This window comes from Caretta caretta, chromosome 28 (assembly GCF_965140235.1).
Source record: "Caretta caretta isolate rCarCar2 chromosome 28, rCarCar1.hap1, whole genome shotgun sequence".
NCBI lineage: Eukaryota > Metazoa > Chordata > Testudines > Cheloniidae > Caretta > Caretta caretta.
Window position 1 is genome coordinate 6135138 of NC_134233.1, and position 27941 is coordinate 6163078.

Consider the following 27941-nt stretch of genomic DNA (forward strand, 5'->3'; position numbering starts at 1 on the left):
AGTGCTTGCTTTCAATTCAGTTGGCTTTTGCTGCAGTTATTTAAGAGCCCTTTTTATTATTTCAAGAGGCCCTTTGATTTCCTTAATTTCTATTTCAGCAGCTGGCTTCCTTTAGTCTGTGGCTCTGGCTTTGATAGCTTGATATTATTTCTGGATGTCTTTGCCTTTCCTCTGATGAAGAAAGTCTATGGCAAGATCTCACAGTCTCTTTGGAGAAATAGGCAAAAATGCCCATGGAAGGCTGTTCAGAGGGACAAAAGCCATTTCAGTGACATGCCAGTGATTTTGTTCAGAGGCTGGTTAATGCACATGTCCTCCAGCTGCGAATCAGAAACAAAAGGGAAGGTTTTGTGGAGGTATAGGTTTTTTATTGAATGATTTTTCGCTCAGTTGATTTGTAGAACCCTGATTACACATCTCTATTTTTTCAGAATCCAGGTCTTAGCAACAGCTCATCGTGGCACCATGCTATGTCAGAGCTGCTGCTGACTTGAAAGGCTTTTCAATGCATTTTATTACGTGCTTAACATGAACAGACACGTTTCCTCTCCCATCTGCAAGAAAGAGGCCGCTACTTCAAAACCTTTCTTGGCTAATACACCGGAGCAGCCCGGTGGACTAGATGTTCTGAACTAGTGTAACTCACCGAGGAGCAAGAATCATCACCACAGGGGTATAACAGTCTCACCAGGCTGCAGTATCTCCATTTATTTTTAGACTTCTGCACCACAGCTGGAGATGACTACTCCAGGAACAGTAGTTCTGCCTGTGGAAAGAGAGCTGTGTTCGCAACTTATCCTCAGAAAGGTATTAATAATGAAAAATAGAGCAATGTATAAAATAGATTATTTAAGAATAGTTTTAAAGATGGCCTGTGTAGCAATAGTTAACATGCAGTGGAGTAAAAACTATGACAAATTCCACTAATCAGATGTTAGGTATTCAGGTTGTCACACAAGCCATCTCTAAGTTACTACTTGTAAAGGTGACCTAAACAAAAGGAAAACAAAGTGTAGACACACCCTTTTTATTTCTTTCTACTGCATTGAGTAGCTCGATATACTTTATATTTATTTATTTATTTATTTATTTACAGGTTTTATTCTACAGACTTTTTACATTTTAAATATTAGGTTGTCACTTGCATGTGCTGGAAGACAGGCAAACTAGTGGGACATACTGAAGGACTAAAACTTGAGCAAGTATGATTGCTTTTGTAACTAAATATTTAACTCTAACATCTGAAAAACATTTGGGAGAAAAGCTTTCTCTGTGTAATAAAGAGCTGAGTAACCTATCACTTATCTAGTTCTCCAAAGAATTCTTAAATAAAAACAGGAAAGACATAACTGAGATTGGTGGGGGGGGGGGGAGCCACAAACAGAATTGTATTTTATGTGGGAAAGAAATTCAGGGTTTTTTTATATATCACAAAGAAGAAAAATAGGGTGCAAACATTATCGTTTTTTCCTTTGTGGTTCTCATTTAAAATTTACCTTGGTTTGAAAGGGAGTAGCCAGATTTGTATTCATACAATTTTAAAGCATGTTTCTAGGATATTATGAGACCAAATTTGAATTCTACCACAATAAGTACTCTGAAACTCAGCTTTGACTAACACAGTACCCAAATGGGGTAGTTTCAGTGTGCTAATCTGGATTAAAGTATTTCCTTTTAAATTGCAGTAAAACAATACTGAAAAACATACTTTAGCATTATTGTGATGTGAAAAAACATATACTCCCAAGTCTGCAGTCTATACATACTAGGACAGATTCTCCCCTATATTTTACCAGTTTTTTGATGGTGTAAGGCCATTGATTTCAGTAGAATTATACTAGCACAAAAGTGGTGTAACAGATTGGAAAATTAGAGCTACTGACTTCAACATTTCTGGATGGTGAGAAATGAAGATTTAGTATCCTGGAGCTGCCAAAACTCACTTGGGTATAGTGGTCAAAGAGTAAAACAACAAACATAGCAGAGAAGAGACTTTAAAATTTTGTTTCTTCCTCTGATAACATATGTGCACTGTTACTAAAATAATCTTAAATGCCATTAGAAAATTAGGCTTTCATTCACCGATGAATGTATCTGTGAACACAGACTGCAAGGAACAATCTTCCAGGATTTGTAATGCAATATTAAAGAAAATGTAAAACACTTAATATATTCCCAAATGCACATGAATCTAGTTAAAGATGGGTAATTTATTTGTTTGCTTTAAAAAAAAAACAACCCAAACCTTCAGCCACTGATAATTTGAAAAGGAAGTTTGCCTGGGGGTTGGGGGGAAGGTGGGGCGGGGGGGGAGGGGCGGGATATTGTCAGAAAAGAGAGAAAAAAGGAAAGGAGTACTTGTGGCACCTTAGAGACTAACCAATTTATTTGAGCATGAGCTTTCGTGAGCTACAGCTCACTTCATCAGATGCATACCATGGAAACTGCAGCAGACTTTATATATACACAGAGAATATGAAACAATACCTCCTCCCACCCCACTGTCCTGCTGGTAACAGCTTATCTAAAGTGATCAACAGGTGGCCCATTTCCAGCACAAATCCAGGTTTGTGCTGATTTGTGCTGGAAATGGCCCACCTGTCGATCACCTCAGACAAGCCGCCACCAGCAGGACAGTGGGGCGGGAGGAGGTACTGTTCCACACTCTCTGTGCATACACAAAGTCCGCTGCAGTCTCCACGGCACGCATCCGATGAAGTGAGCTGCAGCCCACGAAAGCCCAGGCTCAAATAAACCGGCTAGTCTCCAAGGTGCCACAAGTACTCCCCTTCCCTCTGCGAATACAGACTAATACGGCTGTTCCTCTGAAACCAGTGAAAATGCAGATGACCTGGCTGGCAGGGGGAGGAGCGGCTAGGCTCAGGCTACCTGCCTGCCTGTAACCAGACCCCTGGGGCTGGGTGGGACAGAGAGATGCTCCCCACCCCCCTGCACACCGGAGAGGGGGGCTTAGGGGGCTCAGGCTCTGATGCAGTGAGGAAAGCAGCGAGCTCGCTGCCTACCCGCACTGGGACAGCAAGGGCAGCGCTGAGCACAGTGGGAGCTGAGACCCCCAGCTGAGTGGGGGGAGACACAGGCAGGGCAGGGGATCTGTGGGGAGTGGCAAGGTGCTTGGTAAGAAAAGTCTGGATGAGCCTAAAGAAAAGGAGTACCTGTGGCACCCCAGAGACCAACCAATCCACCTGAGCATGAGCCCTCGTGAGCCACAGCCCACCCCATCAGATGCACACCGTGGAAACTGCAGCAGACCCCACATACACACAGAGAACATGAAACAACACCTCCCCCCACCCCACCGTCCCGCTGGCAACAGCCTATCCAAAGTGATCACCAGGTGGGCCATTTCCAGCACAAATCCAGGTTTTCTCACCCTCCACCCCCCCACACAAATTCACTCTCCTGCTGGTGCTAGCCCATCCAAAGTGACAACTCTTTACATAATCAAGTCGGGCTATTTCCTGCATAAATCCAGGTTTTCTCACATCCCCCCCACCCCCATACACACACAAACTCACTCTCCTGCTGGTAATAGCTCATCCAAACTGACCACTCTCCAAGTTTAAATCCAAGTTAAACCAGAACATCTGGGGGGGGGGGTAGGAAAAAACAAGAGGAAACAGGCTACCTTGCATAATGACTTAGCCACTCCCAGTCTCTATTTAAGCCTAAATTAATAGTATCCAATTTGCAAATGAATTCCAATTCAGCAGTTTCTCGCTGGAGTCTGGATTTGAAGTTTTTTTGTTTTAAGATAGCGACCTTCATGTCTGTGATTGCGTGACCAGAGAGATTGAAGTGTTCTCCGACTGGTTTGTGAATGTTATAATTCTTGACATCTGATTTGTGTCCATTTATTCTTTTACGTAGAGACTGTCCAGTTTGACCAATGTACATGGCAGAGGGGCATTGCTGGCACATGATGGCATATATCACATTGGTGGATGTGCAGGTGAACGAGCCTCTGATAGTGTGGCTGATGTTATTAGGCCCTGTGATGGTGTCCCCTGAATAGATATGTGGGCACAATTGGCAACGGGCTTTGTTGCAAGGATAAGTTCCTGGGTTAGTGGTTCTGTTGTGTGGTATGTGGTTGTTGGTGAGTATTTGCTTCAGGTTGCGGGGCTGTCTGTAGGCAAGGACTGGCCTGTCTCCCAAGACTTGTGAGAGTGTTGGGTCATCCTTTAGGATAGGTTGTAGATCCTTAATAATGCGTTGGAGGGGTTTTAGTTGGGGGCTGAAGGTGACGGCTAGTGGCGTTCTGTTATTTTCTTTGTTAGGCCTGTCCTGTAGTAGGTAACTTCTGGGAACTCTTCTGGCTCTATCAATCTGTTTCTTTACTTCTGCAGGTGGGTATTGTAGTTGTAAGAAAGCTTGACAGAGATCTTGTAGGTGTTTGTCTCTGTCTGAGGGGTTGGAGCAAATGCGGTTGTATCGCAGAGCTTGGCTGTAGACGATGGATCGTGTGGTGTGGTCAGGGTGAAAGCTGGAGGCATGCAGGTAGGAATAGCGGTCAGTAGGTTTCCGGTATAGGGTGGTGTTTATGTGGCCATTGTTTATTAGCACTGTAGTGTCCAGGAAGTGGATCTCTTGTGTGGACTGGACCAGGCTGAGGTTGGTGGTGGGATGGAAATTGTTGAAATCATGGTGGAATTCCTCAAGGGCTTCTTTTCCATGGGTCCAGATGATGAAGATGTCATCAATATAGCGCAAGTAGAGTAGGGGCTTTAGGGGACGAGAGCTGAGGAAGCGTTGTTCTAAATTGGCTTTCGTGGGCTGCAGCTCACTTCATCGGATGCGTGCCGTGGAGACTGCAGCGGACTTTGTGTATGCACAGAGAGCGTGGAACAGTGCCTCCTCCCGCCCCACTGTCCTGCTGGTGGCGGCTTGTCTGAGGTGATCGACAGGTGGGCCATTTCCAGCACAAATCAGCACAAACCTGGATTTGTGCTGGAAATGGCCCACCTGTTGATCACTTTAGATAAGCTTCAGAGTAACAGCCGTGTTAGTCTGTATTCGCAAAAAGAAAAGGAGTACTTGTAGCACCTTAGAGACTAACCAATTTATTTGAGCATGAGCTTTCGTGAGCTACAGCTCACTTTATCAGATGTATACCGTGGAAACTGCAGCAGACTTTATATACACACAGAGATCATGAAACAATACCTCCTCCCACCCCACTGTCCTGCTGGTAATAGCTTATCTAAAGTGATCAACAGGTGGGCCATTTCCAGCACAAATCCAGGTTTTCTCACCCTCCACCCCCCCACACAAATTCACTCTCCTGCTGGTGCTAGCCCATCCAAAGTGACAACTCTTTACATAATCAAGTCGGGCTATTTCCTGCATAAATCCAGGTTTTCTCACATCCCCCCCACCCCCATACACACACAAACTCACTCTCCTGCTGGTAATAGCTCATCTAAACTGACCACTCTCCAAGTTTAAATCCAAGTTAAACCAGAACATCTGGGGGGGGGGGGGGGGATAGAAAAAACAAGAGGAAACAGGCTACCTTGCAAGGGGTATGTGAGAACATCTGGGGGGGGGGGTGTGAGAAAACCTGGATTTATGCAGGAAATAGCCCGACTTGATTATGTAAAGAGTTGTCACTTTGGATGGGTTAGCACCAGCAGGAGAGTGAATTTGTGTGGGGGGGTGGAGGGTGAGAAAACCTGGATTTGTGCTGGAAATGGCCCACCTGATGATCACTTTAGATAAGCTGTTACCAGCAGGACAGTGGGGTGGGAGGAGGTATTGTTTCATATTCTCTGTGTATATATAAAGTCTGCTGCAGTTTCCACGGTATGCATCTGATGAAGTGAGCTGTAGCTCACGAAAGCTCATGCTGAAATAAATTGGTTAATCTCTAAGGTGCCACAAGTACTCCTTTTCTTTTTGCGAATACAGACGAACACGGCTGTTACTCTGAAACCTGAGAAAAGAGAGAGTCTGTTAAAGCAAATGCATATGTTTATCTCAAGAGAAATATACATATAATTACTGCTAAAGGTGGAAAATATTTTTTGTTTTCATGCATTTGGAATAACTTAAAAGAGTCCACAGCTGACTCTGACTTGTACTCTGTACTGAACCAAAATCATGATAAAAGATATTTCCCTTTTCAGTATGGCGTATTCTCTCTCTGATCAAAAATGTTTCCAGCTCTTTTTTATTTAGGTTCTTATACCATGCCCATCACCATGTTTGAGTATTTTTCAGATTTAAAAATCATACAACTTACCATCAGTAAAGTTTCCTCTTCAAACTCCCCCCCCCACCCCCAGGGTGAATAAGTTGTGTTAGATTTTTATGAGTGTCCCAGAAATGCTAATAGATTTGGAGTTTCTGTGTGGGGAGGCAAGGTCAAAGACAGTGGGATTTGCATTTGGACCTGAGGGTGGTGAGGTTGGTGATTATTTTTAGTTGCTACAGGAGTGAATTCCAAAACCTCCGTCAGCTATACACAGGAGCTTCACCCTTGAAGGTAGATAGAATTTGTATGTGCACAAAAGGCAAATGAGAAAAATAATTATTCACAATACAGAGATATCTAGAAAATAAATCATGTCAAAAGAGCAAGCTACTGAGATGCTCAAGTGAAACAAGACACAATGGATCAAATGTCAGCCCTAGTGAGGAGAATTTGGCCCTCTTCTAGTGTTCACTAGCTTATGTGTATTTGGGATATGGTATAAAATAGGGTTATTCTGCATTCCTCCTAACACAGAATGAATGAGGAATAGTGTGGAGAACCTATTGAGAAAAGCCTTTAGTATAGATGACTTGAGTTTTGAAATGTGTTCATTTCTTAGAATCTAGGAAAGTTTTGAATACTGTGTGTGTGAGGCACCTCTGCCAGTTACACAACTATGGATCAAAGACTCGCTGTGCAAAGCAGGGAAATGTTTCTGTCTACTCTTTATAGTGTATCCTGTCTGTAACCCTGTGCTCTGGGCAGGGGGTTGGACTAGATGACCTCCAGAGGTCCCTTCCAACTCTGATATTCTGTGATTCTATGATAATTCCTCATCCCTTCCCCTAGAGATCTTGCTGTCTTTTCCTTTTTCATTATCCATGGGTCTTGGGTTGACAAAGCGTATATTTCACTCAAGTATGCGTGCAACTATACTGTTGACATAACATTATATAATTACTGTAGAGTTGGTGGTTGACTATATTGTTGAAGTGGCAGGTGGAAAGAGGGAGTTCGGAATTTTAATAGAAGAAGCAAGACTCTACCGAGCATATAATTTCCTTTCCTTTCCTAACCAAGTTATGATCTGGATTCTCTCTTGCTTAGCTATGGCAGTTTATTTTTATTTTCATGGCCTACTGATTTACCTCGATAGGTAGAGTTTGAATCGTTATAAGAAAGGATAGGCACATATGCTCTGGGATTTTCGAACAAAGAAACAAAGGAACATTACAGTTTTTTAAAATCTGTCTTAGAACATCTCTTCTCTTCCTTTCTCACTTATCATTCCAGATGTTTGCTAACAAAGGATTACTCTGAGTTCAATTATTTGCAAGATACAAACATAAGTGTTAACATTCTGTAATGGATGATTCATGTAAAATTATCTCACTAGACATTAGACTATGACCATCCCTGTAAAATGAGAGTTCTTATCTAAAAAGAAACTAAAGGATGATTTTCCCCTCTTTCAAGAATCTCCTTTCATCAAACACTGAGCATGAAAATTTGAAGTGTGGAGGGGTATTTCTACTCTTCATAGTATGTTAAGAGCCAGGGTGGTGAGAAGTTTTTGTGTGTGCATAAATATGTTCCATTCATCTGACTGCAACAATACTATGAGAGGAGGGTAGGATTGCACTGGTTGTTGGAGAAAGTGGGAATAAAATGTATACGCTATCTCTAGTCTGATTATGTTTAATTACATATTCAAGATTTGCATACACGTGGAACATTGGGAATAGGGAGTGGTAGGACTCATTGTCGCTACTAGAGTTATAGAGTTTAAGGTCAAAAGGGACCACCAGATCATCTAGTCTGACCTCCTGTATATCACAGACCACTAAACACCCCCCAGCCACCACCACACCAAACCCAACAACCAGAATTAGACCAAAGTATTACAGCCCCCAGGATACTAATCTCTTATGTGACACAGGCAGAGAACAGGAGGGACTGCGATGACCAATGCCTGAGGACCTGCAATAGCATGGAATTGATTATATGATCTATACCCAGATGAACCTAGCTAGTGGCCCACACCCCATGTCATAAAGGATTATGAAAACCCTAGTGTCCCTGCCAATCTGCCTTAGGGGAAAAAATTCCTTCCTCATCCTGAATATAATGATCAGTGACTGGCTGAGGCTGTGAACAAGATAGCATGGTCTACTGCAAGACACACTGCTCTGTAACTCAGCAGATGGGGGTTTTCTTTCCAGCTTTGCCACTGTGCTGCTAAGTGGGCTTCAAGAAAGTCAGTTTTCCTTTTGTTTCCTTTCCCTCCAATGGGTGTTTTTATCCAATTAGATGGTTAGCTCTTCAAAGTAGGAACTGCCTCTTCCTCAAGGACAGACAAGATTTCCCACAATACATCACCAATAAATTCCTAGACTGGCTCAAGGTAGTCAGGTGCTAAGAACCTGGGGATATACCTCCCTAAATCCTAGCGCTAAACTTGGGTAACTGCAGCGTGGACATTGGTATGAGTTGTATGTGACTCTGCAGTGTGGACATTTACAGGTGGGCTTGGCAAGCCAGAGTACCTGTATCCTGGTACCCTCTGCTGTGAAGCCATACCATATCTGTTTGTAGAATACCTGGCACAATGGGGCCCTGCTCTAGGTGTCACTGTTATATATATACTTTCTAAAATTGCTCAGGTCCCACTAACTCTCTCAACTTGAAAGTGAAAAAATTAGGAAAACTTTTAGGAGACAAAAACATGTAAGATGCCATCTGCAGCCTCTGAAAGGAGATTGCACTTTTTTCACTGAGACACCAATCATATTTGAGATTAGATTACTCTTTTCTTGATATTCATCTGGTTGCCAGAGAAATTGTTTGTCAGATTTGGCTCAATTAGCATTTCAGGACCATGCTCCGCTGGTACTAATGTTAATAGTAAAGGAACCTAAAGGGTGGATGGCACTGGTCAATAGATAAACTTGAAATGTAGTGTAATGATGCCCCAGATAACTATCTAGCTAACCGCTACACCCCTGAGATTTCCTGTCTCTGGCTGTGGTGGGGACCAGCAAGTGAGAAGGGGCAGGGCTATCTCAATATGTCAGGAAGGAAGCAGTGTCAGGAGTTGCACGCCAAAAATTTCTTCCAGTATGAGAGATATTGCTGGTGATACTTGCACCCCGATAGAATCTTGCAAACTTGGAAAAACTTTTGAAGTGTGACTGCTTTGGTAAACCAACAACTTCTGGCTCTTCAGGATCAGTTAAACCCAATTGGAAAAATTACAGAATAGTGCTTTAGTAGCACTTTGAAATAAATGAGCAAGACTATTAGAGAAATAAATGTAATTGATATTATCTGAATGGTGTATGCAATTAGAGCGCCTAAAAGATTTTGTTCTGAGAAAGCCAACAAATCTGACAAACCTCTACCTTGGCTTTTTCAAGGAAATCACTTTAAATGTATTGGAATCTTGGAAACCTTACCTGGCTGTGAAATACATTTTTTAGCAATTTTTTTTTCAATTCTAGCACTTTGCCTGTAACCCCATCAATGAGAGAGTGATCAACAGACTGCCAAATGAAATGGAAAACAGAGTCCTTGGTTCTGTCCACTGTCAGAGCCAGGATTCTGAACTAACTGGCTCACTGGTCTCATGCAGTATGGTGGCTCCTAATTCCCTGCATTCCCTGCTGTGTGTAAAGTGGTTATAGCTGGAATATATTCTACCCCCCAACACACTATTTTTAACATTAAGGCCTTGTCTACAGTGATGGCGGCATGCAGCTACATGTTGCAGTGGAGTAGGGCGCATCCACACAGTGGTGTGTAGCTACACATGGCAATGAAAGGCTCTGGCACAGGGGAGGCAGGAGAAAAGGCTCTGGCAGTGGGGAGCTGTCAGAGATTTTTCCCACTGCTTCCCCCTGCCAGACCCTTTTCCTGTTGCTGGAGCCTTTCCCTTTGGTGGGGAAACACTCCTGCAATGGAGAGGCAGCAGGATGCTACACTGCTAAAAATAGCAGCATAGCCATGGAAGCCACTGCTTTTGTGCGTAGAGAGCCATGTAGGGTACATACCCTAAGATTCTGATGTGTCTACTCACCTAAGCAGTGCCTCACCTTCTACACTGCTAGTTATAGCTGTGTTCCGGGGGGCATGCCATGTATGTACTCTGCACACTGTCCTAAGTGTAGGCATAGCCTAAGTTAAACTATATTTAAATATGAGATGCAGACACGAGGAGGCAGTTTATCTAGACAGGCAAATAAATCATCTGAGCTGTTGGCTTAAGTGTGCCGTATCCCAGTCAAATAGAATGAGAATAGTAACTGTAATGTATTTAACCTCTTCCAGATTAAATGCAATAAATTACTGTTATTCTTCCGAGTGGCAGAAGAGCTGTGATTTACTGGTGGCTGTGCCCTCAAATAATTTCTCTTCGGGATGTGTGTGTGTGCGCGCGTGTGTGTGAAATTAACAGATACTTAAAATAAGAAAGGTTGACCTCCCTTTAGAACCTGCCAATTACTTACAGAGTTTATTGCCAAGCACACCAGAGGTAAGATTACATACGGGGCTGCCTGGAAACGAGAATTCATTTTCACAAAAACATTTGATATGGGAGAGATCCCTGGGATAGCCAGATGGTTAGGGTACACTGCTGGGATGTGGGAGACCCAGGCTCAAGTCAGTAGTCTGAATCTAGCAGACTGAACACCGGGTCTCCTACATGAATCCCCCAACTGCTTGGCTATTCTGGGCTGGATCTCTCTCTCTGTGTTACAGGAAATTTCCTCCTGGACCTGAAAAACAATCCTGACAAAAGTTTTTTCATAACCAATATGTTTCCATCAAAAGTTCTGGTTTCTACAAATTGAAAATTTTTTAGCCGAAAAGTTCCTGACCAAATTACATAGAGAATTATACTTCCAACTTCAGACTAAGGCCCAAATGCCCTCATCCCTAAAGTTTCTGAATGGGTCTAATGATCAGAAGGTCTAGTGTGGTACTGTAAATACATCCATTATTCTGAAAATCACCTAATAATCAGAGAACGTGTGTAGCAACTCAATTCCCTTCTTCTTTGAGGAGCATCTCTGTTGGGTGCTCCACTTTAGGTGTCTGTACACCTTACACCTGAAACAGAGATTTGTGGTAGCAGTGCCTAGTTGGGTCACACACGCGCCATCACTGTCTTGCACCACTCCAGGTGGTTACATAGTGCTGCACAACCAACCGCCCCCCAGTTCCTTCTCTACCGCAGAGAATCTGTATGAAACTCTGAAGTAGAGGGGAGGTGGGAGAGTAGTGGAGCACCCACAGTGACAGCCAATTCAAAACACCTTAGTTACTGCACAAGGTGAGTAACCTCCTTCTTCTTCTTCTTCTTCTTCTTGGAGTGTCCCTGTGGGTGCTCCACTTTAGGTCACTGTTGAGCAGTGCTCCTCAGTGGAAGGGAGGGGCTTCGGAGTTGTGTTGTAAATGTTGGATAACACCGTGAGTCTAAAACAAGCATCTGATGTTGATTGTTGTTCTATAGCATAGTGTTCTGTCAATGTGTGGGCTGATGCCCAGGTTGCTGCTCTGCAAATGTCGGTAATGGGGACATTGTTGAGAAAGGCCACAGAAGCTGCCTGTGCTCTGGTAAAGTGTGCGGACTCCCACTGGGGCTTGTAGGTTGCTCTTTTGGAAGCAAAGATGGATGCATCCTGATATCCATTTGGATAGTCTCTCTATTTTGAGATGGTTTGTCCTATTGAGTATTCTGTTATGGAGACCGAAAGTCTCTGTGATTTTCTTAATTTTTTTGATCTTTCAATGTAGAAAGCTAATGCTCTGTAAATATCTGTGTGGAGTGATGCCTCCCTTCCATCTGCATGTGGTTTTGGAAAAAACACAGGTAAGTAAATGGGTTGTTTCAAATGAAGTGTGTGGGCGGGGGGAGCGACTTTGGGTAGGAACTTGGGGTGTGGTCTTAAAGTAACTTTATCTTTAAAGAACGTTGTGTAAGGAGGATGTACCATTAGGGCACCTTGCTCTCCCACTCGTCTGGAGGATGTGATGATGATGAGGAAGGCCACCTTCATAGATAAATGTAGTAATGAGCCAATTGCAAGGGGTTCAAACAGCTTTCCCATAAGACTGCATAAGATGAAGTTGGGTGGCAGTTTCCTTATTGTGGGAGTAGGTGTTCTCAATGCTTTAAGAAAGCGGTTAGTCATTGGGTGGGCAAATATAGTGATTCCATCCACCTTCTCTTGGAAAGCTGTGATAGTCACCAAGTGTACCTTGATGGAGCTTGTGAAGAGTCCCGGTTTTTAAAGTTCTAATATGTAGTCCAGGACCCTTGTTAGAAGGGAAGATGTTGGTAAGATCTGTTTATCTTGGCACCAAGCGCTGAATTGTTTCCACTTATGGATATATGTCTTTCTTGTATTCATTCTATGACTGTTCAGTAATATGTCTTTTATTTCCTCCGAACAGGCTGTCTCGGCAACCATCTCGAAGAACCTGCACAATGTAAGTAACCTTCTCTTCCTCAGTCAAGTTGGGGTAAACAACCCCCTATATCAAAACCTAAATTCTATTAACATTTTGATTACATTTGAGACATTAATAACTCAAAGCAGGTTATTAGCTATCAGGATTTTGAATTGTGGGCATGGGCCAATTTATTATTATCTTTGTGAGATTTTCAAAGGCCCAAATGGCAGTTAGGAACCCAACTTCCACTAAAAGACAATAGAATTAGATGCTTCAACTGCCCTTTGTGTCTTTGAAAATCTCCCCCTAAATTTGTATATGTGGTCACAGTAGTCCCTTCTGGGCTTATAATTTATGAATCTGAAACCTTCCCACCATGGAGTTAAACTCATTTTAGGCTCATAGATTGGTTATGCTGAGATCCACTTCATTTACTTACTGATGGGATTTATTTTCCTTGTTTCATGCTGAAAGAAAAGTTAAAACATGCTGTGCTAGTTCATGGGTTTGACTAGTTTGGTTTTTTGGTGTTTGTATTTTGGATATATTAGGTATGACAACTCACATCGTCTGAGAGGTCAAATTATTGTGATATTATTTTAAAAGCAAAGACAACATCTTTGCTTTTAAAGGACTTTGAAGAGAAAGCTCTGTCAGACTTTTCCCTGTAGAGTGTCACATCCATGTGGAACACAGTGAGAGGTCATTATAGATCTGTATGCAATCTGTATATCCCAGAAGGGTTGCAGAATGATCTTTTTCCTACGCTGTTCAAACTCCTCATGAAATAACAAGCAGAGACAAAAGTGCATAGTGCTTCCAGAGTACTGCAAATGACTCCAAAATCTCTTTCTTGAAGGGTAACCGTTAATTTAGACCCCATTCTTTTGTATGTATAGTTGGGATTATGTTTGCATTACTTTACACTTAACATTGAATTTCATCTATCATTTTGTTGCCAAGTCACCCAGTTTTGTGAGGTCCCTTTGTAACTCTTTGCAGTCAGCTTTGGACTTAACTATCATGAGTAATTTTGTATCATCTGTAAATTTGCCACCTCGCTATTTTACCCCTTTTCCCAGATCATTTATGAGTATGTTGAACAGCGCTGGTCCCAGTACAGACCTCTGGGGGACACCACTATTTAACTCCCTCTATTCTGAAAACTGACAATTTATTCCTACCCTTTGTTTCTTATCTTTTAACAGGAGTGCTGGCAATGCTTTCAGGATCATCTAAGGATCCTTAATTTAATTTAATGACAAGCCTTTTGTTATCTTAATCACCCTGCCTCTGTTTATAAACAAACTCCCTGCCCCAAGGGCAGAAGCTGTTAGCAGTACAGAATTTGGTGATTTTGCAACAGAAAAGAAGCTTCAAAAACAGGCTCCAATGAGAAACTGCTAAGCTTGAATTAATATGCAAACTAGATACCATTAACTTGGGTTTGAATAGAGACTGGGAGTGGCTGGGTCATTACACATATTTAATCTATTTCCCCATGTTAAGTATCCTCACACCTTCTTGTCAAATGTCTAAATGGGCCATCTTGATTATCACTACAAAAGTTCTCTTTTCTCCTGCTGAAAATGGCTCATCTTAATTAATTAGCCACTTACAGTGGTATGGCTACTTCCACCTTTTCACATTCTCTGTATGTATATATCTATCTTCTTACCATATGTTCCATTCTATGCATCCGATGAAGTGGGCTGTAGCCCACAAAACTTATGCTCAAATAAATTTTCAAAAAGAAAAGGAGGACTTGTGGCACCTTAGAGACTAACAAATTTATTTGAGCATGAGCTTTCGTGAGCTACAGCTCACTTCATCGAATGCTCACGAAAGCTCATGCTCAAATAAATTTGTTAGTCTCTAAGGTGCCACAAGTCCTCCTTTTCTTTTTGTACACTTATCATATTCCACACTCAAGCTCTGTGTGGGCCTAGGGCAGGCCCAGTGATCAGACCTCAGTTACAAAACTTGAGGGGGAGAGTGACAGGAACCACTATAGCTCATGTGTGCTGAGCACCCCCTATTTTTTTTTCTGTGGGTGCTTGAGCCCTGGAGCACCCACAGAGTCAGTGCCTATTGTGCATACGTGACCTATTTATTCCAAGTGGGTTTTGATTGTAAACTCCTTAGGGCAGAGACTGTCTTTTTGTTACCTGTTTGTACAATGCCTAGCACAACGGGGCCCTGGCCTATGACTGGGGTCTCCAAACACTTCTGCAGTACAAGTGATCAATAATAAGACAACCAGAACCTAGCATGCTGTGGTGTCTCTATTAAAGCTCAGTTCTCTTCATGAGTTAAATATTCTGGCCAGACTGAATATTTAGAAGTTGTTTGAAATATTTCCAGCCCAGACCTTTCAGGAAGGAAGGAATTCTTTACAGTGAGGAATAAGAGTCAACTCTGGAGGGTGGTACATGATAGCCCAGGAAAGCTCTGGTACCTTCTCCTAAAAGAAGAGAGAAAAAAAGAAGGATCAGGGATACAAAATATCACACCGCTGTCTCTCTTATGGAAAGTTGCTGTAGCATTTAGAATGAATGGTGACCTCTCTATAAAAAGTTGAATCCTACCTATACAGATCAATAGAAGGGATACAATTATCCAATTAAAATCTACTAGACAGTACAAAATTCCATAGGAAGGCTATAATTTTCTATTAAATTATGGTTTTAGAATCTTTTCTATTGTTTCATCCCTGTTGAAATCCATAGGGCTATTCCATTAGATTCCTACAACTTTCCAAAAAAGGAAGGGGGGGAAATCCTGATTATTCATGCAAATTGTAACCTGGAATGCTAAATGAAAAGTTTCGAGAAAATAAATAACTAGAGTGAAAGATGACTTTTGGTTTTACATGAATGCATGTATAGTCAGACCAGATCTTTAAATTTGTTTGGAAAAACTGGATATTGGCAGAATCTCAGAGAAATCAAGAAATAGAACCACAATGACTTTGTTGTGATGGACCAAATGGGGAAAGACTGTGGCAACATAAGGAGAAACTGATGGAAGTGAGGGACTAATCTCTCTGTTCACTCTGTATAGAGATTTTATAACAGTTGACTTTGCATTTCTGGCTGAAGGCATTTGTACATGTGATAGACTGACTGTACTATTGAAATCAACTGTGTTGCCTTATGATATAAAACAAAAAAGACTGGAGTGTTCTCATTGTTTTATATTAATGGAAAGTTAAGTTTCAGGTCTGTTCTAGAAGAAAGTAGACGAAGCAGAATTAATTAGGAGAATATAGTAAGATAAAATGAGCATGCTCAGAGCCAGTTAAATACCATTTAAAAGCATGTAGTTGCTATGTCAGAGTCAGAGAAGGTGGTTAGGTAAGCCCAGGCACTGTTGCAAGTAGGTTGATCAAACACATTCCTATATACAGAGGAAAAAAAATCCATCTAGAACCAAAACTGAGCGCAGCTAGGTTCTCTACTTTCATATCCTGCCTCAAGACCTGCCTTTGCCACAATCCTGCTAAGCTAACTAAAGAGGGCTAGGCTGAGAGACAGACAGGATACTAAATAACTTAAAATATTTACTTATTATAAAGTGCACTCCACAACTGAATGCAGTAGGTCTTTGTCTGGGCAGCAAGAAGAAAGGGATTGTGGACCCCATAAGGGTTCCTGCTTCCTTGAGTTATGAGGGAAAGGCAAAAGAGGTGAGCAGAGTAATAGGGACCCAGAAGTCCAGCTCAGGTGTGGGCACTGACCTGTCAGGCATGCAGTCAGGGCAGGATATTTATACCCTCCAGATGTAATCCTCTTTGATCATGTGGGTAAAGGAAATGGTAAAACTTCCGCTAACTTCCATGGGGCCATGTCTTAAGTTATATTTGTGCAGCATTTAACACAACATCCCAGCTGAGGCCTTTGAGTGCTTCTGCAATATGGCCTCATCCAACTGCCAAGGAAGTCATTAGAAGTCATTCCATTGACTTTAATGGGAGCTGGATCAGGGCCTATACATATTTAATAAGAAGAAAATAACTTTCTTATTAAATAACCAGGGCCTAACCTTGTGATAATATTTAAAAAAAAAACCACATTTTCTGGGGTTTATTAAAACTCTTGCATCCTAAGGGATGTGCAATAAACACAATTAGTTTGATTTTTTTTGAAAATAAACTGAACCAAGTATTATAGTGAACAATTTGTATTGGCTTGGGATTGCCTGGATCACACAGATGTTTTCTACTTTTGTGATTTTTAGGGTTGTTGTGGAAACTGTGGGGTTGTGGGGTTTTTTTTTTTTAAATCGAGGCATGATTTAAAGAGGCATGTCTTTTTGACAGTATAAAAACTAATCAGTCACAGCTTGAATTATTTATAAAAGCTTCTTAATCAGAGGTACAGTGAAGAGTGATTGTCCATGAAATTATTGTCTTTCTGAACTGGACAAGTTTTGTACTCTGACAGTTCATGGTAAAAGAAAATTACATTAGTATGTCACAATTAATTTGTCTGCAGTGTAACAGGAACTTCAGAATGGTCATCAGTGGTACAAAGTGACATCTGTTAAAATCTGCACGAGCATGCTTCAAGAGTGTTCTAGCCTTAAGGCTAAGATTTGTCATCATTTCTCATGGAATTAATGATTCCCAGTTACTAAAAACTGGTATGATACTAATGTAAATTCCGATACCCTGGAAGGAAAGGTCGCACCAATCCTGTTTGCTGCATTCTGAAAGCAAAATCACACAAGTGGCAGACAAGAGTTGCCAGCTATCAGTAAATTACTTTTAAAAATGTGTATACTATAGACTAATAAAAATAGCATACTAATCTGGAAATTATTTTTGGCATAATATTCTGTATTTTCAACAGAGAATAGAAAAAGAGTAACAGCAGAAATAATCTGCCAACTTCCTTCTCAGAGAAGCCGACTCATTGTGGAAAATGTTTCAGGAAAATAACTAAAGAAATGGTGGATGAATTTTGTAAACATTGATCCAGATTGCATTACCATGAATAGAAGTTGGGCAGAAGAAAAAATTCTGAGAAATATTGTTTCCAAAGTACATCAGGATCTTATTATTAATCATGTTGGTTTATTATTTTTTAAATAAGTAAATGGAACTTTGACAGTATTAGTAGTATTTTTCCCATCTGGGCTGTGAACAGAAATAGCAACTTGTTAAGCAACACTTTAGCCTTCTCCTGTGGTCACTACTTCTTTCCTTTGTTTCAAACACATATTTAACTGTGAAATTAACTTTTTCAAATTTTAAAGAAAGGTAGTACAGGCTTTAAAAATTATATTAAATATGCCCAGTATTTAGAGATGAAAAGTACCTGTTAGATACTTGAATTCATCCCTCTGCTTGGCAGAATACATTTCTTTATGTAGCAATCCCACAAGGAATGTTCATGTATTACATTGATACTACCCTGGGCACAAACACTAAGCGACCATTAGAAGTTATTCTGGAGACAGGAGGAGTCAATTATTGTAAGCAGTTGAGTCTCATCAGTCGCAGAAACAACATGCTAATATGGTATGTGCCCTCCAGATTTTCTTGACTACATCATGTCCTATCTGAAGAAACTCAATATCTGTCATAACTCAAAATCTTTTCAATCAATCCTCCCCAATTTGCTTGCCATTTATTCAGTCTGTCATCTCTTTCCCACTTCTTTCACTCTGCTGCACCATGGTATCAATTGTATCCTCATGTGCTTGAAACTGCCTTCATATTGGCTACTTGGGCCTCCAGGCAGAATGAAATGTTTCATAATTAATGTGGGATACTTCAGTCATCCAGCCAAAGCACAGTGTAAATATGAGCAGCATTTGTGATCTGGTGGGGATGCGACAGGGATCACAGAGTTGGGGGTTATTGAAGAAGGGAGTGGGATGGAAGGAAAGAAGTCAGAATGGAAAGAAAACTTTTACAATTTTTTTTGTATGATAGCTCTGAACAGCATTAGTAAGGACAGCAGTTGGTGAGTGTAAGTAACTCGTGAGTATGGGTTATAGGGATACTTCTCTATGTCAAAATCCACATATAAGAATTTGCTGCTCAGGATACTCCCAGTTCAATCTCCAATATGTCAACCAAGAGGACAGCTATCACGGTAGCACTTGAAAGTATATACATGCCTCACTTGTAAGAACCATATAATGTGGCTCTTCCTGTTTCCTATTTGGTTATTGCTTGAAGAGACCATGAAGTGGATTGGCAAACTACAGCTTATTTGAATGTTTAAGAACTTTGGGAATCAGGAGAACTGAGTTACAGTCCTGACTGCCAGTTTGTCACTTTGAGCAAGTCTCTCTCAGGTCAGTGTCCTTTTCTGTTAAATGGAGCTAATGATGTTTTCCCACCTTTGTAAAGTGTTCATAGATCCTTGAGACAAGATTATTAATATTAATATTTATGCAATTTATTTTATCATTGTTAAAGCCTGACAAAATGTTAGGTTACACTTTCACACCAGTTGGCAATATTGTTCATTACTCTCTTTTCCCGAACACATGTTTTGCCTGTCATTGTCAGAAGCATCTCTGCTAGCGCAGTGGGCAGGTCACTCCCAATGCTGTTATACACTGTTTGTATAATCAGTGATATCCCTATGCAGTTAGAAACATGGTGCAGAGGCAGTTGCCATGTGCAGATGCTGTCATTTGTGTCAGGAACACAGAAGAAGCCATATCTGACTGCTTTAGTATGGGTTTATTGTAGTACTTTATCCAGACAGAGTTATGCATGCTATATAGGTTTCATACTTCCAGTATATTAGACAACTTGTTTGTCAACTGTAATAAGTTTCATGGTGATGGAGGAGTAACAAGACAAAGTGCCAAACTATATGAAAATCAAAGTGCCATACCTTTCAAAGGGGGCCTGTACACCATGACTGCTCAAGGTCCTTTCATTAACTTAATCCAGCTGTCCTTAATCTGTAGAATTTGAACGCCAGAGTCTCTATTCAGGGTGAATGAACATGTCTGGGCTTTATTTCCATTAACACATGGAACTTCTTTTCAATAACAATAAGGTTGTGACAGATGCTTCCACACTCCTTTTTTAAAAAGACAACTATCAAGGTATTTTTCATAATTCTTAAAGCAGTTTTTTAATTTCTTCATTCCTTATAAAAGCCCGTTGGGTATTTGAAATTCTTTTTCTTTGGAAAAGAAAACTGCCGTGCAATAAAAGTGATTCTAACTCCTGCAAATGACTCGTGTATTTTTTAAAATATTTTAAATATAATCAAGAATAATTAACCACCAGACATGAAGATGCTGTCTGGACAATCTGATGACCTAGTTTTAGACACTGTTAATGCAACTCAGCATTTAAATACAAGTGGACAGCAGAAACTTTCTAAATTGTTGCAAGGTGAATTCTGTTATCTTTGTCAACTTGGAGTATTATATAATGTTTGAACAAGTCTGTGTATGTTGTATTTGTTAGCATGCTGGGACCATGGCTGCTCAGATCTTCACATTGACAGCAGGACTCTACATTCCTAGGATCCTGTGATTTTGGATCTATCCCTGAATTAATTGTGAGATCAGAGTGGTTGTGGTCTGTGGTATTGCGACAACCATCTTGTCCTAGGCAAACATTTGGTACAATATTATTTTATATATGCCCTTTGGGATATAAAATAGTATTGTTTTCAAAATCATGCACAGTAAAAACCCTCCATTTACCCACCACCGTCAGTGTGGTCTTGTGGGATTCCTTGGTAGCTATGATGTCAGTATATGATAGGGGTCAGTGTATGATCATACAGTCCTAGGGATTGCGTGGACGTACAGAGTGTATCCAGGCTGTTAGTCTGGATTTCAAGGGACATGTGCTGAATACAAGCAAGGTAAGTTAAATAATTTATGTGCAGAGTGTTCACATTACCCTTGCTATTTGGGACATTCAGTATATAAAACCACATTTAGTTGTTTAAAAATAAAGTGCAGGTCACCTTTGTTTCACTTGTAAGAAATGAGCTGATTTTTCTCATTTTGACATGGTTAGTATCAAGAAACAAAGACAGATATCTATATGGGTTTACTCATAGCCCCTAGAACAGACAGAATAATAATAATATAACATATGTCATATAAAATGAATACGGGGCTTCTAATTGCAGCTCTATATCAAAAGGACAAAAAATCCGATGACTTGTTCTCCTTGGAATAATGTCTCTAAGTACTTCTTGTGCTCTCTACATCTGTTACATGACAGGTTGTTAATGATGTGTGTGTTCATTTGATGTAAAGCACCTCCTGTGTGTTGTACTTTTCAAATCTGCCTTCTGAAATCCCTACTGATGTGGTATATTTCTCCAGACTGGGTCCACTCAAGGTCCAAATACTGATTAGTTGCTGTATTTCTCTGAATCAGCTTTCTGCCATTGGAGACCTTTATCCATTTCTCCGGGAGTCATGTAAGAATTTTCTTTCTACTATTTGATCCCTTGTGTTATCTATGCCAGTGATGGTCAGACCTGATATAGGTTATTAAATGTTGCCAAATGCCACTTTTCTTAGTCAGGGATATCAGTCTACTAGAGTTGCCCTACCAAATGGTCCTTACGCACGTGAAATATTTAAGTATACATTTGTATTTGTAGCTCAGCTCAATCTCTGTCCATTTTTATGGGAGCCTGATTCAACTGCAATGGGATGAATTTGCATCTTCTTTGAAAACTAATTGTATGTAAAATCCTAGTGTGCTATCTACACTTGTGCTTCAACTCTGTCATCCTTTACAATCTAGCTTCAGCCCTTTCTAATTCATTGAAATAGCACTCTCCAGAGCCATAGGTGATCTATTCTTAGCTAAAATCAAGGGAGCGCTTCAATTATTTAATTCTTTTTGATTTGCCTGCTGCCTTTGACCATCATGATCATGATTATTTCTACCTCGTGGCTGGACTCTATTAGTTTTCCTTATGACTTGCTGTCCACTTCTTCAAAGTCTGCCATGGCAGTTGCTTATTATCTCCTCTCCCACTATCCTGCAACTACCCAGTGATTCTGCAATTATTGTTTCATAAATTTAACTTCTGTCCCTAGTAAAACAGTGGAACAAATATTGAGAGGAAAAAAGTAGCTAAACATCTCTAGGATAGTGAGTAATAAGCAACATTGGTTTGCAAAGAATGTGTTTTGCTAGAAAATGAAGGATTTTGACAGAATTACAAAATGTAGATGTCATATAACTGAATTTGAATAAACCATAGAATAAAAGATATCATGAAATCATACTTGAAACATTAATTCAGATCAATAGGAATAGCCTGCTCTAGGCTGAAAACTGGCTGAAAGATTGTAAACTAATGGTAATAATGACAAACAGCAATGTATCAAGATGGGGGAAGGTATCTAGGTATCTGTGTTATTTCAGGCATAGTTAAAAACTTCATCAAGAGTTCACAGAAGAACTACAGGGATTGATTTTATGATGCAAGTTTACAAGAGCAAGATACATTTGCTTGACTAAGCAAAAACAAAGGGGTATATAATAACTGCTGCTAGTAAAGACCAATGGTGAAATCTTGACATTTTGTCATTGACTTCATTTGGGCCGGGATTTCACCCAAGGAGAGAGAAGAGGTTTTTGCAGTAGTATAAGGGATTTAACTAAGACAAGTAAAAGGGAACATTTAGGCTAAATATTAAGAAAAGTTCCAGTTGGGTTATACAATAGCCTCCCTAGGGAAATAGTCATAAACCTGTCACCTGAAACATTAAAATGTTGAGGGAGGAGCAGCAAGAACCTAAATTCGATCATTAACTGTGTGGGGTCCAGTGGGTTAGAGCAGATGGTGCTGGGAGCCAGGACTCCTGGGTTCTATCCTCAGCTCTGGGAGGGCAGTGGGGTCTAGTGGGTTAGAGGGGGGCTGAGAGCCAGGACTCCTGGGTTTACCCCCAGCTCTGAGAGGGGTGGGAAGAGCAGGATCTCAGGATTTGATCGGGGAACTAGGACTCCTGGGGCCACGGACTTGTGTGCCTGGGCTGTGGGTGCGTCCCGGGGTGCTAGCACTGACCTGTCTCTCCCCGTGAAGGTGTGGACAAGGAGAACCTCACCAAGCTGATCCAGCATGCCAACATCCAGCAGCAGAGAGACATCATCAACAACTTGCAGTTCCTGGGCATCTCTCTCACGCCTGGGGTAAGGGACTGGGGCCAGGGGCCAGCAGCTGTACCCATGCCAGGGGGCAGATCTATGCTGCACAAGGGAGCCCAGGCCATCCTGGAGGTGCCCCTCTATGGCAGTGACCTACTCCCAGCACAGAGGTGGCCTCTGTCCCTGTACAGTGGGGTGATGCCCTCCCCATAGGAGGGTGACCCCCGAGTTACTCCCCATCTGGGGTGACTTCTTCTGCCCCGGCAGAGGATACTGGAAGTCAGGACCTCAGATCACCAGCGAGCGAATGGGGGGAAGCAGCTCTGTTCTCCCATCAGTCTCTCTCCCCTCCTCTCCCTCTCTCTCTCTCTCTCTCGCTCAGTGATCCATTCTGTTCTTTTCTCTGCCTCTCCCCTGCCAGCCTGGCTGGCGCGACTCAGGTAGGCCGCGCTCTCCCTGTCTGCCCCCGTTCCCACCCAGCACCTCCTCCCTGCTGCCTCTCACCCCCTCTCCCTTCCTCCCCCAGAGCGGGCAGCTGCGACCGGAGAGGAAGGTGCGGCTGGAATCCAGCTACCAGCTCTCCCGCTGGACCCCCATGCTCAAGGACATCATGGAGGTACCGGGCCATCTGCTTCCTGGCCTTGGGGGTGGGGTTGCAACTGGCAGGCTGGGCCCAAGGGGGAGGAGTTGGTTTGGGGTCAACCATGTGTAGAGCCCTGCATATCTGCACACCATTTCTGCGGATAGTGGATCAGCTGCAGATACAACCGTGCAGGGCTCTACTCCCCAGCAGCACCTGGCCCGTGGCGTCCGGCTCAGGCAGCCTGGGGGACGCAGCGCGCTCGGGGCCGCTGGCCCGCAGCCAGTGGCTGGGCGACAGGTCGGAGTCGGGGCTGTCCAGCACCCACTCGCTCCGCCGCACTGCTTCCTGTCCAGCAGCTCGAGCAGCACCAGTGTCCCCACCAGCTCCTGGGCAGCAGGATTTGGGATTGGAGTGGGTGGGGCCCCGGCGCCCCACCCCTCCACCCCACTGTGATGCAACATGCTCTGCTGCTGCTGTGTACTGTTGCTCGTGACCCCCCAGGAGGGCACGTGATGAGACACCCCTTCCCCCAAGCCCCCACCCCCTCCACACTGCCCCCTTCTCCTCGAGACCCCGCCCCCTCCACGCTGCCCCTTCCCTGCGAGACCCCTTCCCCACCCTCGCTAGCTGCTGCCGGTGAGGATGCGGATACAGGTAAAAGGCGGCTTGTGGATCGCGGGCTGATGCACATCCACACTTTTGTATCTGTGCAGGGCTGTAGCCATGTGAGGGGCTCATCAGAGAGTCCTCTCCTGCTGCCGTCCTTAGGGGTCTTAAATCATAGACACGAGTGCAGGGGAGTTGTTTTACTCGGTGCTGAGATGCTGCCACCTCTGGGGTGGGCCATGGGCGGTTTATACAGCGGTCCCTCACCGGGGCTGAATTCTTCCTAAGGAGTGGCAGGCAGCTCTTAACAGCCGCCCAGCAGCGCTGCCCGGGAGTCTAGGGCAGGAGGTGATCAGTGTGTGGGGCTGGAAGTGCAGGGGATCCAGGCAGCACACTGTCATGACTGGCACTGGAATCTGAATGGCTGGCAGGGTCCTTGGCCTAACCTCCAGTGAGGAGCAGCTGTTTGACGCTCATCTAAAGGATGAACTCCTGCAGCACAGTCCTGGTCACGCCCCCTGCAGACCCCCGCCCCGCTTGCTCTCTGCAGTACAGCGCCCCCTAGCGCCGCACTGGGGCAGCACTGACTGCCAGGGGAGAGTGCCCCCTGCTGAGCCCTCCGCCTGCTCCCTGCAGTACAGCGCCCCCTAGCGCCGCACTGGGGTCATAGAGCACCCTCTGCTGACTCACTCGCACCCCCCAGCACCCAGTAGCTTTTCCCTAGAGGTCTCCTATCCAAGCACTGCCTGGGCCCAAACCTGCTTAGCTTGTGAGAGGTGACATGGTCACTCCATCCCCTAACCCTTCCAGGGGGCTGAGCCCCTCATCGCCCTGTCCTGTGGGGCACTCCTCAAGAGGGTGGGGGGGCACACTTAGTTGCCTTCAACCTACTGGCTTGGGGCTCCTCCAGGCCAAGAATTAACCCCCTGACCGGAGCTCCTGTCCCTGGCAGATCACAGGTGGGAGGCTCCCAGCCCCTTGTTCCAGTGTTGTGATGGTTCCTCCTGTGGGATTTTGGGGCAGGCAGTAGCGGTAGCCTCAATCCCACGCCTAATCCAATCGGGGTGCCCCCTCTCTGCGCCAGCCACAACTTGGCAGGCCTTAAGCTTCCCTGTACAAGTCAATGCAGCAGACTAATGTAAAAGCCCCTATTATGTGGCATTAGGATGTATCATATCCTGGGCCCTCTGCGTGCCTGGGACACACTCATGGAGCAAGAGGCAGGGCCTGGATCTGCCCGCAGCAGGAAAGGGACACTGAGGGCAGCCCCCTGCCTCTCCCCCCCCACCCCCCAAATGAGGGGCCCTGGATCTGGCTGCAGGAGGTCTCCGCCCTCCTCATAACGGTGGATGGGTGGGGAGTTCACAGCAGGGCACTGAGCAGCTGAGGGGGATGTGGGGAGATGGGGGGGCATCACTGGAGGAGTCAGCGTGTTCTTTGCTAGCTCCCCATGCCCCCCCCTGGAAAGAGGGCCCCAGGCTGCTCCCCCCAGGGACTGTCAATCATTCAGTGAGGAGCTGTCCCAGCCCCTCCACCCCAATGGGGCCTGGCTTGGCCACCAGATCCGAGGTTCCTGCTGCTTGGCCCCTGCTGATCTGTCCTCCCCCCACCCCCTGCCAGGACATCATTGAGGACAAACTGGACAAGAATCTGTGGCCCTTTTTGTCGGACCCGGTCCCTACCACCAGCTCCCAGGCTGCTGTCAGGTAAGGCTGAGCCTGGCTGGGCTGTGGGGGGCAGAGCCCTGACACACACACCCCAGAGTGTAGGAGCCTCTGTGCCTGGGAGTGTGTGGTCAGGACCCTGCCCTCTACGGGGGAGGGGATGTCCAAGAGCCTGGAGCCCTCTTACCATGTCCCCCGCACCCCAGCAGTCCCTCAACACCCCAGGGCCCAGGATGGAGGAAAGGGACTGGCCGAGCTTTAGACAGACCCCCAGCCCAGCGCAGGTGCCACCCTCCCCTACTCCCTCTTGCCTGCTTTGGGACTCCTGCCCCACTCCCTTGGGCAGGGCCTGCCCCGCAGCCTCCTCCAGGCCCTGCCCTTCCATCTGGCATTCCCTCAGCGAGCCCCTGGTATCCACACGGCCCCTCTCTCCCCCCAGCGCCCGCTTTAGGCATTGGCAGAAGAACAAGCCAGCGGCCGAGTACCGGACGGGCCCGCGCCTCATCATTTACGTGCTGGGTGGGGTGTCCATGTCTGAGATGCGCTGTGCCTACGAAGTGACCCCGGCCATCAAGGGCAAGTGGGAGGTGGTGATCGGTGAGTGGGGCGAGTCCTGGGGGAAAGGGCGGCTGGAATGCCCAGGTCAGGGAGAGTTGGGACCCCCTGGGAGGGGGAGACCCTAGAACTGCCTGCCCAGCACCCACAGGGCTCCCATGCTACCCTCTGTCCTCCCACACCCAGGGGCCTGGGAACAGATGTGCTTGCCCCACATGGCCTGTATCTAGCCGCCTGATCTCCCGGCCTCTGTCTCCCCAGGCCTCTCATTGCCCAGGGACCACGTGTGGGGCCCCAGTCAGACACCCCCAGTAACTCCCATAGGGATATGGCTCACCCCCTGCACACACCCCTCGAAGACCCAAGGGTGAGGAATACTGTCAGCGCATGGATTCTTGCCTGGCTGTGCAGGGTACAGCGGCACGAGGGGTGCGGTGCCAGGCCAAGGGGGATAGGAGACAGTCCCTCCCCCCCTGCACTAGAGCAGGGTCCAGCTGCAAGGATGGGGGTGACGGTGATGCCAGCCACATACCCGCCCCACTGTGCCCACCACTGCCAACCACCTCTCTCTCCCCCAGGTTCCAGTCACATCCTGACCCCCAAGCGCTTCCTGGATGACATCCAAACCCTCAACCAGCTGGACCCCGAGGAGGCCTAGAAGCAGCCCCCTCCCCCCAGAGACTCTGCCCCCCACAGTTTGCTGCCCCCAGCTCCACCTGCTCTTCTCAACAAGGCATCTTCCCCCCTACTCTTGGCTGCGGTGTCAGTTCTTGGGCGGGGGGAGGACCCCCAGGCTGCTTGGCTGTTCGGGCAGGGGGCAGGCCAGGCTTCCTCCCGTCTTTGCAAGTCTTTGCCTCCCGTTAACAGCAGCCGGGAGGGAGGAAGAAGCTAGGAATTGCACACCCGCCCCGCAAGGCAGGTCGGTCTTTCCCAGAGGCTTGGGGAGAGGCTCTGCTTTCACTTTGGCCCGTTCGCTCCATCTGACGCTGTTGTGGGCCGGATGTAAACCAAGCTGGCTGGGTTTTAGTCCAACACTCATTGCAGGGTCTCTTGGAGAGGCACCAAGTCCCAGGGTTAAAGAGGGCGCCCTGGGGCTCCCAGCTCCCTGCACAAACAGCAAAATCTCATACCCAGTGTGACGAAGGGGGACTGTTCTTAATGTTTCCTCTGAATAGTGCGTAGTTCCTCGGTTTCCCCTAGGCAGTTCTTAAGTATCTAGGTGGTGGGGTAAGGGTGTATGATCGTTGCAGATCCCTAGAGGGCAGGTGTGTGCAGGGGTCTGGACACAGAGAATGGCCGACACCCTGTTTCCTGGCAACTGATGGCCTGGGCCCTTCCCCCCCTGCAAGGTGAGAGCTAAAGGGGTTGGAGAACAAAGGAATCAGGTGCCCTCCTGGCCGGGTAAAGGGACAAAGCCCAGAGGAGGAGGGGCTGGAGGTAGTTTCAGTCTGGGGCTGGCTGGGACATGGAGTGAAGGGCAGACGTGGTTGTCTGGCTCACTGCCCCCCAAAATGGACCCCCCAGCTGAAGGGTCCAGTTCTCTGCCCCTACCAGCTCTGTATTAGACCATGTTCCTGTCATCTAATAAACCTTCTGTTTTACTGCGAGAAGCAGCGCGGGGCGAGGGATGTGCTGGCAACGGCTTCCTGCAGCCCCCGTTGGCCTGCAGTGGGGAACCACGGCCAGTGGGATCCGCGGTCGGCCAAACCTGCTGACGCGGCCGGTAAAGAAACTGGCCCGGCCCACCAGGGGGCT

General features: G+C 44.9%; 1 protein-coding gene across 1 annotated transcript; it reads left to right on the plus strand.

Annotated features, from left to right (window-relative positions):
- Window positions 1-446: 446 nt before the first annotated feature.
- Window positions 447-26934, plus strand: LOC142070307 (syntaxin-binding protein 2-like). The gene is made up of 9 exons (XM_075123874.1): window positions 447-807; window positions 12011-12086; window positions 12671-12706; window positions 20996-21093; window positions 22717-22823; window positions 23305-23394; window positions 25588-25673; window positions 26083-26228; window positions 26765-26934. The coding sequence occupies exons 2-9, from the start codon at window positions 12064-12066 to the stop codon at window positions 26842-26844; spliced, it is 666 nt and encodes a 221-aa protein (XP_074979975.1). The 5' UTR covers window positions 447-807; window positions 12011-12063; the 3' UTR covers window positions 26845-26934.
- Window positions 26935-27941: the final 1007 nt, after the last annotated feature.